We start from the raw sequence: 18,198 nt of genomic DNA on the forward strand, positions 1-18,198 counted from the left end.
AAGGTTGCTACTTTGCGTGTACATGAACAACCACCATGTCACTAGCATCTACAACATCAGGCACCTCCCACCACCACTATGGGCTACGTGTTGCTATAAATTTATCACCCATATAAATACTCCAGCATCGCTCCAGTGAGAGTTCAAGTAAAAACTCTTTACAGGTCCACATATATTGGTTACAAATGACAACAACGTACAACAACCTCAAGGATATTGAGGCATCTTCAGAGCACTTAATATTGAGGATTAAAGTGAGGGTCGTGAAAATATGGTCATTGTCTCCTGCTGAGCAAAAATACGTGAAGCCAACTTTAGAGTTGGTGGTCATGGATCACGTGGTGAAATAACAACTACGAGCTAGCACTTGATTTAACTAACTTTACTGATCAATTTGTTAGCCATATAATTTTTTTTCGTGTATGAGTTTGATACCAATTTAATACCAAGTTTTGTTTCCAGGGCGATCGAATCCAGTGCACTATTAGGAATGCTCAGAGGAGGTTCTTTGAAGATGAGTTATCAGAGGGAAAAATCTATATCATATGTAACTTCTCAACTTCCTTGAATGACTAGAAATACAAGGCCACTAACCATGCATGTAGGATATACTTCAAGAGGGATACTCAACTTCAGATGGTACATGATCCATCATTTCCGGAGAATGTGTTTCGTTTTGTTCCTAATGATCTAATACTGAACCACACAAATGCTCAGTCGCATCTTATGGGTATGACGAAAATCAATCCAAACCTTCCAATTAGCTTAATCAAAGATGAAACATATATTCATTAATATTTATTAATTAGTGATTAATCGTTATATATTATTTTGTTTCAGATGTTATTGGTCTACTTACTGGCAAGAGTGACATAATTAAATTTACTAAGAGTGGCAAGAAGTGCAACTACATTGTTCTCGAGCTTGATGACATACAATTAGTGTTATATATTTTCTTAGTAAAATTGTTACTCACATCATTACCCACTCGCCAAGTGCATCTCATGTGGGATTTGTTTTGTTCATGTGTGCTTTACGTATCTTCCCTTCATACTTTTAAATCAGGGGAAAAGGCAAGATTAGGTGTACACTTTGGGAGGATTTTGCAACTAAGTTGGTCAAGCACATTGAAGAGCAGCCAACATCAGAGTACATCCTCATTATACAGTTCGCTAAGTTCAACCTCTTTAAAGGTTTGCAATTTAGTTGCTCTTATTAGGGTAGGACATTTGCACTTCATATAATTGCTTTGAAAATTAGACAAAGAGCATGTTCTGATTCTGTCATTGTGTAGTTATTTCTATATACCTTAATACCTTAATTGGCACAGGTGCAATGGGCATATCAAATACCAATCATAACTCAATTCTCTACATCAATGCGGACTTCCAAGAGGTTAAGGATTTTCGCAAGAGGTAATACATCTAACCGTGTCGTTTGAATCAATTTGAGACTCATACACTAGAACAGATTAATGAAATTCATGTACAATGTAAAAAATTTAAGTGTCATCATGGCTGCGGTTCCACGTGCAAACCAACTATCCCAAATTGCTGCAGATCCAGCATACTCTATAGAGGATGATCTCATCAACAACTCCATTTACAAACCCATTTCTAAACTCAAGGCATCTATTGAGGTCCGTGATTAGGTTTTATTGACTAAGCAACGTAATCTCTTTGCTTCAAAATATAGTTTACTATTTACTCTTTCAATTTGTTAACACTTAATTTATTTTAACATTATCTAAAATTGTGAGATCTTCACTTATTTAAAATAAAATATTAATTCACAAACTTTAATAATAAAGAGTTCATTAATTAATTATTTTGTCATAACTCTATCTACTCTAAAAATAATATATAAATGCATTCTATAATTTCATAATTTAAGTTTATGTCTTAGGCCAAAAATTTGGGATGAAAAACTTCCCTGGGAAAGAAAAATAGCCACAATAACGTAACAAATTTCCACTGATAAACTACTATGGTATTTATTTTGCGAATCCAATTATGCGATGAGTTTGATTGTTGTTTATTCTTAAGAATGGGAGCTTTTTGACAATTGGAACTGTAATTGCAATTGACCCCAAGAACGGTTGGTGGTACAAAAGTTGTAAGCATTGCTTTCATTCACTAAGGGAGGCTGAGGATTCCTACTATTGTGCCAAGTGTGCCACCTATCCAACCACTCACACACCTAGGTATACAAGTCAACCCTTTGTTCAAGCTCTTATTCAACAACTTTATGCATTATCCATGTATCTTTGGTAACGCCTTATCCTTTATAGGTATAGCATTAATATGAAGGTTGCTAATGATACTGATACAGCTGCATTCCTTCTTTATGACAAGGGAGCGGCCAAATTTCTTGGAATCTCTGCCTCTGACCTGCGGCTTGCACAGCTAACCAGGGTAATGTTTAAAACATGCATACAGAGTAATGTATATATAAACACATGCTATTCCTTTTATATTTTTTACAAATATTGTTACACAATTCTTTAGTTAACCTATAAACCAAAATCAGGGTGGAGTAAATGAGGAATACCCGATAGAGCTCAATTCCTTTAGGGGTAAGAAATTCCTTTTCAAGGTTTCCGTCAAGATGGAAGATATAAATTCTTTCCAGCCTTGCAAGGTCATTGTGATGAAGCTGACGGATAAGATATCTCTTATAACAAAATTTTTAGGAAAGCATGATGTATACCAGGTTACTTATTTGATGACTTCTTTGATTATGCTAAACCTTTGTGATATTCCTATTTATACGTCTGACTTGGTGCAGCCAAACCTTGCATTGGAACACTCAGAACTGTTGAGCCTGCAAACTGCTTCCACCGACACGCCAAAGGTAACTATCAAACGGTGAAAATCATTAAGTTGAGCATTAAGGGGTGATATTTAGTTAAAAAATAGTTAAAAATGCAGGGCGCGAGTTCTCCTTCTGTTGAGGCTTTGGTGGACAACTCTAACGATGCTTTCTTGACCCCCAAGAGAAACATTATTAGTGGTGGATGGTCTAAGCAACTCATTGATCTTTATCCAGACTCTGCTAATGGATCATCATCGAAGTGTAGAAGCTCGAAGATGGCATTCCCAGCATTGATAAAGTCTACCAAGATTAGTCTGGATAGATTCTCAATCAAAATATATGGTGGACTAATGATCAAGCTCAAGTATCATAGTATATTTCCCAGTATCAATGTTGCGTATAATTATGGTTTCGTGTTGTGTCCTTTAATGAAGTGAGGTCGTTGTTTTTTTGGCAACTGGCATCAGGGACTGATGTGTGGCACCTCCTTTATTGATATACTAGTGAAGTGTGTTGTGCGATGCACGGGTATGATAAATTTAATGAAAAATATTTAATATTAAAAATTAGTAAATTAAGTATTTAACAGGAACTCAATAAAAATATGTGATTTTATTTATGAGAAGAATGCAAGAGTATATAAAATAAAATAAAAAATGCAATTTAATTATAATAAATATATTATAGTATAATTATATAGTAAAATTGTGAATAAAATAATTTAATATTAAAGTCCCATAAAAAAAGTTTAAAAATCAACACAAATACTAAAAAATTTAAAGTCAAGGTACAACTCAATTTGTATTATAATAATAAACTTTTTTTATTTTTTCCAAATCATGAAAACTATACAAAATCATCTCATCATGTCCCTTATTTTTTCAATTTTTACATTTGTTTCAAAACTCTTATGTACCAAACTCATTGTTCTTTTTTATTTTTCCCCTTTTTAAGAAAAAAAAAGGGAAAAGATACTTTTGAAAGCTTTAATACCAAAAACTAAAATGCTAAAAAATAAAGCAAGTAAAAAATGAACAAAAATAAACAATGAGATTCAACCAAACAAAATTGCTATAAGATGAACATGAGATGAATTTTCATCAATTATTTTTTTCAAAAACAATAAGCAGAAATTCTCACATATCAAGACAACATCATTATCAAGACCATCTCACAATTAAAATGGTTAAATCAAAATTTGAGAAGATAAACTTAATATGATATAAACTAAATTGAATCATATGAGAAAAAAAGTGAGAAATATTCGGTCCATAATGCAACACTATCCAATTTGTCTGCTCTCATCCTATATCAATAGAAGCTAATAGAGTCTGTTCTTCATGAGATTAACTTCCTATCATCAGTTCTTTTTTTTTCATCGACAAAAAGAGTCTAAATCGATGATATTGGATTCAGAGCATATAGTGAAAAGTAATTTCACAAACTGATATGTAAATAGCAACTTTCATTCAAAAAAGCCACAAGATACTAAAATATTATAAAAGATTGACATGAGTACCATATGAGAGGGAAGGTGAGAATGAAATTTGAGTTTGTGATTTATATAAAAACATATACATCACGTTTACCAACCACGGTTCTCCTTAAAGAAAAGGCTTTAACCATCGGGTTTCGTTACTTCAAAGAAACATGTTTATAGATTGCCTAATGCCCACGTACAACAAATAATCGTTTCATTTGTATCTACTACAGCAAGAAAACTCTAACAGTAAATTGAAATTAGCCTAAATAAATTAGCAACTAAAAATATAAATTAATAGCTAACAATAACCAGAATATTGTGCACTTAAAAGGGTCTATTTCTTCTGGTTCTGGACAGTGTTAACTTTCCACTCTTAAGGTTTGTGGTGCTTCAGTCATAAATTATCAGAGTATTTAAATTGGGAATATTCTCTATAATTTTCTTCCCATCAAAAGCATAAAAAAAAAGAAAAAGTTGTTGAGAGGATCTCCTTTCCCAAATATTGCCTTGATATTGTAAGAATACTCAAATTAGTCCGTTATAGATATTATGAAACATGAAAGAAATATGGTTGAATAATATACCTGCCCAAGGATTCTCCCAATAATAGCACATACTGGTTAAAACGTTTAAACGCTGAGTCCAAATGAACATCACGGAAATTGACTGCTCAAGTTGTATTCTGTTAATAGATTTCTCTCTATTTTATATTCTATGGTAACAATATTAATTCAAAATAAGATGCACGCAATATTAAGCATAGAAAGAAGAACGAATCTTGTAGTAAAGTTAACATAAGTATAAAACTTTCAAAGTTTCATAGGGTACAAATTGCCCTAAAGCTAATTAGTTCCTTTATCTAAGAGGAAGGAAAACCTGGCACCCTCTAAAAGTCATATTAAACATGAAATCAACGCCAGCAAAATTGCTCTTATACTTGATAGAGGCTAGTAGTGCCATGTACTAAGTACTAATTCGGTATTGGCACTCTCGGTAATTATAATTATAATCACTATTATACATTTTACTAAGCATGATCATTATTATCCTCTTCTATTTTCTACCCTTAATAGTGACATCAGTAAATGAGAAAAGCAAAAAATCAATGCAGAATCTAATTCAAAGGCAGAAAACAAAAATTTTAAATAGAGCAGTTAATTAAACACACTTGAATAGCAAATATACCGATGATCCCATCAATTACTCTGGGACAAAATCCTAAACCCTGAAAACCAAATGTAAAGACAATTCAAAAAAGAATTAAACAGGTAAAATGTACATAATTACGAACTACCTTGAAAACTGAAAGTACTTTGAAAGCAACAGCTTAAATCTTGGTGGTATCCCATAATTTGTTCCACATTTTTCAAATGGTTCGTGGGGGGAAAAGAAATTAACCCAGTTTTAGAAGGAAAAAGACTCAAAAATAAAAAATTGAAACTACCACCTTGAAAAGTAAAGAACATAGCCAAGCTTGAGAGGAAGGAGAAGAGATAAGGTAATAATAAGCAGAAGAATAACAATAAGCAAAAGCAAACAACAAATTTAAGTAATTAAACAAAAAAAATAGCTAATAAAAACACAATAGAGTGGATGCAAACCTTCCACAGTAGCTACACAGCAAGAACTTCTTTTGTCTTAGTTCCTAAATTACTCTGAAAATACAAAAGCCAGGACATCAAAAACTAAAGGAAAAATGTATAGTTCATGCTGCATTACTTTGAAAACTCATTTGGTTTTGTATATTGGATGTAAATTGAATATAAAAGGGAAAGAGATTAAAACCTTTTAGCGAAATGCAAATAGAATCCCAGCAACAACAATGAGGTTCTGGATTTTCTGCATCAACAACTCCACACCAAACAAAGAAGACTCTGCACAACGACAATAATATTTCAAATTTTACCAAAATTAGAACATATACATCAGATCAAATAATAAGGAACACACTTAACTTCATCATAGAAGGCACATTTTATATAAAAAAAATTAAAAAAAAAAGAGAAGTATGACTGTATGAATAGGGATAAAATTAGAAATCTTATATATACTTTGATTTGAAGAAGACGACGACTACTTACATAAGCAGAGCATACAGAATTATCGCCCCAAGACCGTTGCTGGCCGCTTTCGGCGCTACAACTGTGACTTCTCTTCCGTGCCGTCTATCTCCATCGGAATCATCCCATTGTTGTCGACGCCAGTATGCATCTCTCGCTCCTCCCTATCGTGTCTCTACTTTTTTCCTCTGCTTCCCTGCAACAAATACCGTGCCATAATACCATCAAGAACTCTCCGCTTGACAAAGAGAAGACAGAGAGAACAAACATAAAAGAAAAAAATGATGCAGAGAGATATATAGATCTAGGAGAGAAAGACATGAGAGAAGATAGAGAAAGAAAGACGGTTATGGTAAGAAGAAAATCGAAAGTTCATTATGTGAGAGATGGATTGAATGCTTGATAAGATTGTGCATATTTAAAATTCAAATTACATGCAGATTTAATTGGAATTAAAATTTGAAAAAAAATGTAAAAGAACAGACATCAAGAACGTATTGAAAATGAAGATGAATACGGGAAATAACCTGGATAGAAAGATAAAGAAAAATATAAAAAATATCAAATCGCTGTTGTGCTCTCTTTCAGAGTGTCACTGCATGTGCTCTCTGTGGCCGCGCGACTCAGTACTTTCCATCGATTTGCTCTCTTCCGCCGTTGCCTCTTCCGTATCCATCACCACATCATCGATGACCACCACAAACTCCACCGCACCCACTGCAACACCGCCGCCATATTATGATCCACCACCATAGCTGTCACAACCTCATCCACGGTCGTAATTTTGATTTTAAATTCAAAATTAGAAATTTGAAAATGATGGTTTCAATGGCTAAGAGAAGGGGGTTGAATCTTAGCCCCTTTTTTGCTTGCTAACACTTGCTGGACTTAGAGAAGACTTTTCTGTTTTAAGCCACGAGACATTTTCATTTTGTCTCGTCACTTGGCACGAGACATTTTTTATTTTGCATCTGAACAGTAGAAACAGAAGTGAAGTAGGAGAGAGAGAAGATTACACCCAGATATATCCTGGTTCAGCTGCTAAGTGCAGTGCGGCCTATATCCAGTCTCCATCACAACAATGATGGAATTTTACTATAATCATCCAGATTACAAATTGTAAAGTGCTAACCCAACTTACAAGGGGATTCCCACAGAATTATGAAACACAACATAGATGAACAAAGGAACTCTAAGACATCTATGGCTGTTTCTTTTAATTTTGCACTTTCTGCCTTTTTCCGCTCTATGGCTTTTTCATACAAACCTCACTGTTTGCCTTTTTCCATGAGACTCAAGACATGACAAAATTAAACAGAAAAATTACAAAACAGAATACATTGAAGGAGAAGAGAAATCTGTTAGCTCAGGTAGCTCTGAGAACTCTGTGCAAGGCACTCTCAAATTTTCTCCTTGAATCAAACCATGACTGTTCACCCCTTTTATAGAGAAGTGAAGCCTTCACAGTTGAAACACAAAACTGAGCTTAGCTTCTTTTCCTTCAAAACAAACCGGTTCAGCCACAGAGAGAGAAGAGGAAACTCATGCAAAACCTAACATGCAAGTACCTCTAGTTCTTCCTTGGTCATCACTCTTCATCAATCCGAGCGCTCCATCCTTGGCTTCCTCTCCAAGATGGATTTTTGGCCCTTGATGCTTCATGATGATGATGACTTCATCTGCTCCAATCTCTGCCTCTTCCATCACTTCACCACTCTAGCTACTTCCTGTGGTGGTTGAGTAGAATCAGAGACAAGTCATGCCTCCAAGAATCTCTTCCTTGCTGGCCGAATCTTCTTCTTTCTTTTTAAGTATGAAGGATCCGAGATTACCTCACCAAATCTTACTACATTTGGTGATTATCTCAGCCACAACATACTTTTGGTTTTTTTTTCTTGCCATCATTAACTTGATGGTCTTGATGCATGCTGCTTCTTCTTTTTCCTTTTGGTAGCTTAATGTAGCTTCCATGGTTGCTGTGACATGACCGAAGGAAGAAGAAAGAAAGATTAGAGAGAGAAGAAAGAAGATATTCAATGAATTTGATCAAATAATTAATGTAGCACAGAGAAGGAATAAAAGTGCACTCAAGTTTCCTACTTCTCTTTACTGAGAGGCGTGTAGAATTATTAAAGCCATCAAATCAATTTCTCTCTCCCACTTATGTTTCCAATGCTTAAATTAAATTTGAAATCCATCCCAAAGTGAGAAATGGAATCCGTTGGAAGCTTGTAACATGTTTAAAGGAATGGGTTTTAGTTAAAGAAGTGCATTGTGCCCATTTCTTTATGATTTCGGACCAAGCATGCAAGATGAATTGGACTTATGATAATGTTTGAATTCTGGCCCAATAACAAGAACAATGATTCAGCCATAACAAACAAAATATTATTGCATCAATGCTGAATGTATTTATAAAATACTTGGGCTTGTAATTTTCCTTTTATTTTCGGCCCATATTAAAAACCTGCATCACAAAATTATTAATTAACATATGTTAAATGAAAATCAAATTAATAATTTTGTAATTAATTATTTTAATAATGTTTGTTCATCATCAAAATTAAATTAGAGTTTTCCAAACTCATCAGAAAATTTAGGTTATGTGTACATATAAAGCAAACGGAAAAGGAGGATAAAAAACTCAGATTAAGTCATAAAAAGTGTGGTGTAATGAAAATAGTTTGATGCAAGTGTTATGATGGTAATAAAAGTCATGATATTGATGACCGAAGGCATGGAAATTTTAATGATGAACACACTTATCAAAAATTGAGAATAAATCTGGAAGATGACACCTCAGAATTTCACTATGGGAATAACCTTCTTTTCAATGTATGTTATAGGATTTGTTTGATTTATTTGATTTATTTGAAATCATTACTTCCTTATATCCCTATTGAATTCCTATTCAATATTACTTACCTTACTCCATCAGAGCACAACTGTCCTTTGTGCATGATCTCTCCTTTCTATAAACGGTGCTTTATCTACATCCATTTACACTATTCCAAGATAAAATATGTAAAGTGGCTTCATGTACCTGTCTTCTTCTTTGGAAAGCTAATATATATTTACAACCATCCTATTCAAACACCAGACCTGCATTTTTTTAAGCCTGGACAGACATTGTTGGTTACTTTGTAAGGGCTAGTGGAATAGTCATAAACTAACTATCACAACAGTTCCATACATATTCCTACCTCTACTATTACCAACCATGGAAGAGAGTAGGCTCATTCCTGCAGACTTTGACGACGATCGTATATTTTATCTTCATGTGGATCCCGAAGCTGTAAGTCTTATTTATTCATCCCTGAATCATAAATAGCTTCCAAAAGATTCATATATATTTTCTCTTCGGTTTTTGAAAAACAAAAAAACTTATGATTATGTTAATCTCTATTTTCAGGTTACACATGAGTTACCCTCCCTATTTTATAGGAAGTATAGGGAACTTCTTCGAGATAGGATGATTGTAATAGACATGAATGACAATCAAATTGAGCTATCATTGAGCAGAGGGTTTTCTACTGGCTACATACTCCATGGATTTCATAATTTGGTAAGATGTTACGGGCTCGGCCATGGTGGCTGGTTGAAGTTACTGTACGTTGGAGAGGACATATTTGTTGTTATGAAGGTCAAGGATAGCTTCATGATGCAAAAAGAATTCTCATATCCAACTTCTAATCTTTTGCACAAAAATAAGCCACCAGCCAATCACCTTTCTGCCCAACAAATGCCATCAGTTTCGACTCCTTCAGATTTGGTTCATTCCAATTATGCAGATATGCCAGTTCTGGAAGTTAATTTGCAAAATAGCTTTGTACAAGAGACTCTTCATAATCCCATTACCACAATACCTTCCCCTGCCTCCACTGGGAACACCTTCAAGTTGAAAATTGTCTACAAGCAAGATCTTCAGCTCACAGGCTTCTAGGGACAGGATAGTTTCCTCAGTGCTTCTTCGCTGTCTAACACTTTTCTTCAAAAAGACCTGAACCGCTTCGCTGCCAGCACGTCACATACCATGCCTAACAAATGCAAACCATTTTGCCAGGATCCAACCCAAGTTTCCCAACAGGTATCCCCATACTGCAATGGTACCACCAATCATGTTTCTTCCATTACTAAACTACAAACTCACCTCACCGGAAAGGTCGAACCGAACCAATACGCTACACCATTAACCACTGGTGGCCCCAACTCAAACATTCAAGGACCTCATGTCTATCGTTGCCTTAAGCTTCTCACTTCCAACCAGGTTGACAACAGTTCCGTGGTAATCATCCTAAACTTTTTTACTTTGATGCATTACTATACCTCATCCAAAAATTCCTAACAAGTTGTTTAAATTTTTCGATTTTTTGTCGCCGTCAATTACAAGATCATTCCCCTTAGATTTGCTGAGAGTGCATTTCCTAGCAGACACAACCATGTCAAGGTGATTCTGGACAATGGGTCTTGCTACCGCATGGGATTGAGATGGAGCAAAAAAAAAGAAAGCTAGGTTATATCTTATGCGTGGTTGGAAGCTATTTGCTAAATACAATGGGTTTAAATTCGGTACTGTTTTGCAGTTTTCCGTTTTTTCAAATGAAGAGACGACGATGCATGTAAAGATCCTTAAGATATGAAAAATGGTAACATTAGTTTGGGTTTCAGCCAGTGAGTAGTCCTCTGTTTTAGTTAGCTTTAATTTTGTGATTTATATTTAATTCCAGAGTCAATGTTATAGCCAAGCTGTGATTTCAGTAATCTGTTTCATTAGAATGCAAGTTTTTTTAGTTCATGTTCTTGGTTGTTCACACGTGTTTAATTCCATTTAATAGCTAAGTCATGTTGAAGCTTATTTACTTCATTGTTCCAACATAAATGTTAGTTTTTCCTTTAACGCTAACTAATTCAATGTCGCTGATCTACGGGAGGAATGTTTCACTGCATAAATAACCAATTTGTTTACAAAAAGTTCCAATCTGGCTCAATCTGTGACAATTCACAGTTATTATGGAACAAATATGAAAATGACTCGACAGTATTTCACTCTATAAACGGTCTAAATTTTATATCTGCTTGCATATTTGAAGATTGCAACTTACCATTGTTATGCTTATCACGTGGATGAGAAATACAAAGACGATCCTTTGTTTGATTCTCTTTATAATTATCACAGTGAATTATTACACTGGATCAATGGCTCAAATTCTTCTTTCAAATAAATGTTGTGGTCACAATTGCATAAGGAATTATCGGATGCCCTTACAGGGAGTGTTACTTTTCAATATATAATTCCAAAAGTAAATAACAAATAGGCCAAGAAGGAAAATCCATTCATATGCAGAGTAGTTAACCCATGATTCATCTATATTAAAATACAGTTTTCTTCATACACCGTTCGGGTCATCACGATTACTATATGAGATCAAACCCATTGAAAAAATTTGAACGCAAAGTATAGTGCATATATACATAATCAGCTTAAAATAATTATGTGGAAAAATTTTAACTAATAATGGCATTTTAGTCTATGAACCATATCGTAACACAATATTTATTAAGTGGCTTCCTTAGGCTCTATTCATTCCCATCATAGTTATTCTGGTACAATATATTTACTCAAACCATGAAACCAATGAGAGTATGCAAGCCTTCACTTTATCATAATCCATTATTTTTATTATAATTCAGAACCCGCCGCCTGAGACTTCTTAGCAGGTTGTCAACCAGTTGTCACAATTTGTCTTCGATTACACCACTCGCCTGCTCTAACATCATTTTCGTAACCACAGTAACACACTTCATGTACATAATAAATCCTTTAGAAAATCATGTACACACGCAGTTTGAACACTCAACCGCTAAATTAGGATTGAGCCATTACCAAGGCCTCAGGGATGGTCATTCTGGCACAAATTCCAACTTTACTTTTATAGAGTTGGCCATACTTCATAGTTTGAGTAGTCACAAGTTATCAATAGAGTATACTAATGATAATATCTAACACTATGTATCCATATTTTTGCTACGGGTCCCTATAATGAGTTTTTAAACAGCCTAAATTGCCATATTACTTATTACTTAATTGGCAGATAAAATAAGTAGAGAACCCTTATTCAGATTGCCTAATTTGAAATACCTCTCATCATCTGTAAATCACCTATAAATAGTATAATAAATACATACATAGCTAAAGATAACTAAATATATATTACACCTAATACACCTTTCTTCTTCTTCCTGTTGTATTCTATATCACGGTGGGGTCTTTCCATTCATTAATGGAGATGCTATTTAGTATGAAGCAAAGTGTTTTCTGCTCCTTCCATATACTACTTTAACTCTCCCAAAACACATGTATGAAAGTACCTCATTTACTTCTCTAGGTTCGATTCACTACTGAAGAAACTTCTTTTTAGTACCTACAATGAACAACGATCATAAAGCCTCTGACATTGATGAACAATGTCGTGTCTTTTACCTCACAGTTGATCCTTCTACGGTATGAAATGCTTATTATTATTTAAATTATTTTTTTCTTTAGTGAATGCATCTATTATCTTTTAAAACTTGCCTGAGACTTGAATACTGACACTTATGCTATACATCGTGCCATTCATTTCCATTTTTTATTAATCAATCTTTATCTATCTTCATTTTCCATAGAAAATGCATTCTATCCCTAGCCTATTCTATAGGAAATACAACCATTTCTTGGAAGACAAGATGCGAGTTGTAGACACCAATCGGAACCAAATTACCCTCAGGATAGCTAAGGGATACAACACTGCCTATATTATGGAAGGGTTACACTTCTTGGTTCAACTTTATGGCCTCAAACAGGGGGGGACCATAAAGCTCCGCTACCTTTTTGGCGACATCTTTTATGTTATTAAGGTCAAGGATGATAAGATGGCAAGCCTCCCTATTCTGTACCACTATATGAAGGGACGTTTAGATTATAATTCCTCACATAAGGGCAAACAAGTTATTCAAGCTGACCCTTTATTTGATGAGGTTGAGCGATTCCACTATGGATCATACAAAGTGAACAAGAAGAAGAAGAAGAAGAACTCTGCTAAAGTGACCAACACGAACAACAAGTACCGTTACGGTAAGCATGCAGTGCCTGTTGAAGGAAAAACTTTCTTTAAAAGGACAAGCAATACTGAATCTCATGATGTTGCTTTAGAAATTCCAAAATACAAGCTAATTTCAAAGCATTTAGATATTGATATGAATGTTGTCCCGCCTGTTGTTGAAGAGGACATCAGTTTGCAGCAACCAAGTATGGGAAATAACAACCATGTCGATGACCACATTGACAAACCCGCTGATTTGAACAGAGTTCTTACTACCATGCCAGTTAAATTTCATGAATTCATGGCAACTTATCCAGTTGGACAGTTAGTGGATTGTCGTGGATGTCCTTTCGATTTTCCTGGATACAATGGTGGACCATTCGGCTTATACTTTCCAGACAAATTCAGCATCAATGCACCTTATTATTCATTCGTACGCGAGTTAACTAATCACGACATTCAGTGCTCTTACTTGGTAATTATATTATATGCCGATTAAATATATAAAATCACTCAAGTTCTAGATGATTATATTATTTGGCATAGCTATGCTAACATTTGGCTTTGTGTTTGTATAGAATCTTCCTACTAATTTTGCAATGCATGCCTTTCTATCTAGATTTTATCATGTTTGTTTACTCCAGCATGGTGGATTTCAATACCACATGGGACTCCGTTGGAAGATGACACCTATGTTCATCGAAGTGGATCTTAATACAGGGTGGAGAGGTTTTGTAAAGAATAACTCATTAAGGATAGGCAGTGTTTTGAGATTCACAGCATGTCCCTTGAATGAATCTTTTATGTATGTTGAAATCTGGAATTACTGATGCAGTATGTACCACATTAGTTTTGGTTAGTTATTACCTCTCTTGGTCCTATACCTATATCAACTATGATTTCCTTTTGGGTTGAATCACTCTTTGAACCATTATTGATATATGTTCTCATATAGTTGGACTGACACAATATCAACAATCAACAATTAGGTTAAATGAGAATTATGATATGGTTCATGTAGTTACTTTTCATGACCATGTTCGAGCTCCATGTGATGTAGTTATTATGTATTAAGTTTATGTGCCTTTCAATGTAAAGGAAGAAGCAATATTTTTAGATTGAAGACTCTCATTGCATCAATTGTTTCTGTTTCTATTATTTCTTCTTGGTATTTACTTTTCTTGATGATGCATTACATTATTTATCATGATACCAAAAAGGCAAGCACATGCATTGCATATGATGAATATAAATTCAATTAATGACACAACATGTGTTAAGTGCACATTAACTCATGACAAACTCACATCATTTGTCATTTATAAATCAAGCGAGCATTGGTTTTTAAATTATTTTTAAATAATAATAATAATAATTATAGTCCAGCTCTAATTAATAACAAGTATATGAAATAAAAAATTTAAACTATAGACATATTAAATTGGAAAGATTCTAATTTTAATAGGCTATAAAATTAATTAAAACCTTTTAAATGTAAATTTTGAATAAAATGCTTATCAATTTATTATTTGTTAGAATTCAAATATTACCGTTTTTTCCCTAGAATTCAATCCAACAATGTAATTTTGTATTTATCAAATTTTTGTACTTTTTTTGTAGCAATAAGAATTGTAATAAATTCAATAATTGACATTATATGTGTTAAACGCACATTAACTCATAACAAGCTCATACCATTTGTCATTCATAATTCAAGCGAGTATTGGTTTTTAAATTATTTTTAAATTATTATCAATAATAATAATAATAATAATAATAATAGTTCAGCTCTAAGTGATAATAAGTATATGAAATAAAAAATTTAAACTACAGCCATATTAAAATGGAAAGATTCTAATTTTAATAAGCTATAAAATTAATTAAACCTTTTACATGTAATTTGAATAAAGTACTTATCAATTTATGGTTTATTAGAATACAAATACTACATTTTTTTTTCTAGAATTCAATCGAAAAATATAATTTTGTATTTATCCAATTTTAGTACTTTTTTTTAGCAATAAGAATTGTAATCACATTATAAGATTATATATGATAGGTCCACATACTCATTTTTAATATGAGCCTACCATGGGCATAAGCCCAATAACAAAGATCATGACTCATAATAAATGATTAAAAACCATGCTACATTTATATATTTTTTGATAAATATAATGAAATTAGTAACATAGATATGTCAAGATATGTTTACATATAAATATAAATATAAAGAAAATCATATATGAATCGCTAAAGATAATAATGTGTATATATTAATCTATTAATATATTCATATCTATTGACATTGATATATATATATATATATATATATATATATATATATATTCAACATGTAGCGTTGCATGTGGATTTTTAGAATAGAATAGAAATAGAATATAATAAAATTATCAATCCATGCAGATCTACCCTCTGTTAAGTTACAGCATCAACTTTACATGCTGCACTCAAGATTCCCACCTAGATTTCATAATCCTTTACCTCCTTCTTGATTTGTGACATTCCTTATTTATTCCAAACATGCTACTTCACATGGACCTTCTTATTCTTCCATAAATTTAATTTAATTTAGCTTTGTTTGAAGCTATATGTACTAAACATTGTCGTCGTTTAAATCTTGCATCTTTAATTCAATGAGTCACATTTATTTGGTTGTGTAGTGTACGATGGATTACAATGAATATATGTTGAGTCCCAAATTAGCCAGGTTACGGAGGAGATTAATATTGAATGATCAAAAAAGACAAAGACAACAACCATCACTTGAACAAGATACAACGACAGGTTTGCATCTTGCTTATCTAAAGTTAGGCTAAATTGATTCCTTAACTATGTTCATTAAGGTTCTCATTTTTTATTGTTTCCAACATGTGATTTAAATGTTTTAGGTTTAAGTAGGACAACAATACTTCCTCTTAAGAGAAACTCAGCTATGCTTATGCGCGAATCGTCTTCATCACAGCAATCGGCCACATCAATCGATCTATCCTCATTAACAAATTTGGTTGATCGTCCTCAACTGCATGGGACTAGAAATGACGTTACTGCATCCATAGAAAAAAAACTACCCCACCTTTTCCCACTCGAGGCGTACTCCTCTTACAGACATGTCTAATGGTATTATGCACTTCCTTAACCTGTTTAATTGGTTCAATGAGCAAATTTGGCCCACCAAGTGTTCTGTGAGAATAAAATTCTGACCATTTACTTTGCAGTTCACCAAAGTAGCCACCAAACTTATGATTCCAGCATTAGAAGGATTCAGAAAATATATCGCCAGCACTCAAATGGTTGTATGGAAAACCTTCCCAAGATCCATAATACCAATAATAGACCACCCATTGAAGTTGACATCGGGACTATTAACTGGATCCAATGGTGGGCATAACGACTCAATTTTCTTTAGTATCCGAGGTATATGCATTGCTTATAGATTATCTGAAATTCATTATGCCACTAATGAAACCTTTCTGTTGCATTCCCGTTCCTATATTTGCATCACCGCAAGTCAAAATGCAACCAACCAGGTAAGGAGCCATGTATGTGAAAAATCTAATGCAAATCATACCAACAAGCGCTCGACGGTTTCGATAACTGAAAATTCTCATGTAGTTGTTTCTAAAGTAAACAGGCATAGCCCTTACTATGATGCCACCGAACTCCATCATCATATTCACGGTTAGCCTTTTCGCAACATGCTCCTTCTTTTAAACTTTCCTAATGTAAGGATCATGTACCAAACAGCTGATGGATCATAATAATTAAGTATTAAACTTGCAGGAAATGTGCAAAATGTATCACTATCACAGGCGACACACCTTCCTTATGAAGCACCTGAGACCTTAGCTACAATAGATTGTACCCAAAATATCAATTATTTGATGACGGGGGATCAAGGTAGGACCTCCAACTAATAAGTCCTTTAAATTGTATTTTACCCTTAAATTTTATCAACAAAAGGTTAGCATGGTGGCCACAAGATACCCTTAATAAGCTAAATGAACAAATAATTATATTCATTATATTAACGTATACGTAAAACATTGGAAATAATGCAGCGACCCATGTCTTTGACGACATTAGCCTGGACTCTGACTTCGTGGAGCATTATTATTCTCATTTGGATGAAGGTACCTTTCTATTTATTAGTGCATTAGTTCATTATCTAAATAGGGAAGACTATCCATCTAAAAACAATACACTTATAACAAGACCTAGGTTAGCCAGACGGGGGCAACTTGCCCCCACTAGGCTATGAAAAAACAAATGTTAATAATTATACATAAGTGAATATATTTGACTTCATTCTTATATTGTCTTTTTCCCCACATTAAATTATAATTTACTATTTTGATAAATATATTATTTTGTTAAATTTTAATATGCAGTTATGTATATCATATTAAATTTAATTTAGTATCACAGTTAAAAATAAATAAAATAATAAGTAGTGATAATGTTCTTTTTAAAATTAGTCAATTAGCTAATGGCTATAGTTAATCACTAAATTGATACTTAATTTTTAAAATATAAGTAAAATCTTTAACCTTTTTCCCAAAATTCGTTGAGAGAAGAGAAAAAGTTAAGCATATATTAAATAATAGAAAAAAAATTATAAGAGCCTAACTTTAAGTTAACCAATATTAATATTAATTAACTTTTTTTAAATTGTACAATTTCTCATTTTTTAGAGAAATAAGAGTTTAAATTTAAGATAAATAAAATATTTTTAAAAAAT

The 18,198-nt window shown here is 33.3% G+C and overlaps 1 protein-coding gene and 1 long non-coding RNA gene across 4 annotated transcripts; one reads left to right on the forward strand and one right to left on the reverse strand.

Annotated features, from left to right (window-relative positions):
• Positions 1-1,004: 1,004 nt before the first annotated feature.
• Positions 1,005-3,290, forward strand: LOC130934861 (uncharacterized). Its single transcript, XM_057864385.1, has 9 exons — positions 1,005-1,015; positions 1,066-1,193; positions 1,331-1,415; positions 1,507-1,639; positions 2,046-2,203; positions 2,291-2,414; positions 2,530-2,712; positions 2,788-2,853; positions 2,931-3,290. Exons 1-9 carry the CDS (start codon positions 1,005-1,007, stop codon positions 3,249-3,251), a joined length of 1,209 nt encoding a protein of 402 aa, XP_057720368.1. The 3' UTR covers positions 3,252-3,290.
• Positions 3,291-4,786: 1,496 nt separating this feature from the next.
• LOC130932382 (uncharacterized) lies at positions 4,787-7,113 on the reverse strand. Of its 3 annotated transcripts, none has more exons than XR_009067452.1 (4): positions 6,885-7,113; positions 6,379-6,553; positions 6,083-6,171; positions 4,787-5,952 (listed from the first exon to the last, which is right to left on the reverse strand). It is a non-coding gene; the product is annotated as an uncharacterized LOC130932382 (long non-coding RNA). The 3 variants fall into 3 exon arrangements; XR_009067453.1 differs by lacking the exon at positions 6,885-7,113 and adding an exon at positions 6,843-6,866; XR_009067451.1 differs by lacking the exon at positions 6,885-7,113 and having other exon boundaries at positions 6,379-6,821.
• Between the last annotated feature and the right edge of the window lie 11,085 nt (positions 7,114-18,198).

This window comes from Arachis stenosperma, chromosome 6 (assembly GCF_014773155.1).
Source record: "Arachis stenosperma cultivar V10309 chromosome 6, arast.V10309.gnm1.PFL2, whole genome shotgun sequence".
NCBI lineage: Eukaryota > Viridiplantae > Streptophyta > Magnoliopsida > Fabales > Fabaceae > Arachis > Arachis stenosperma.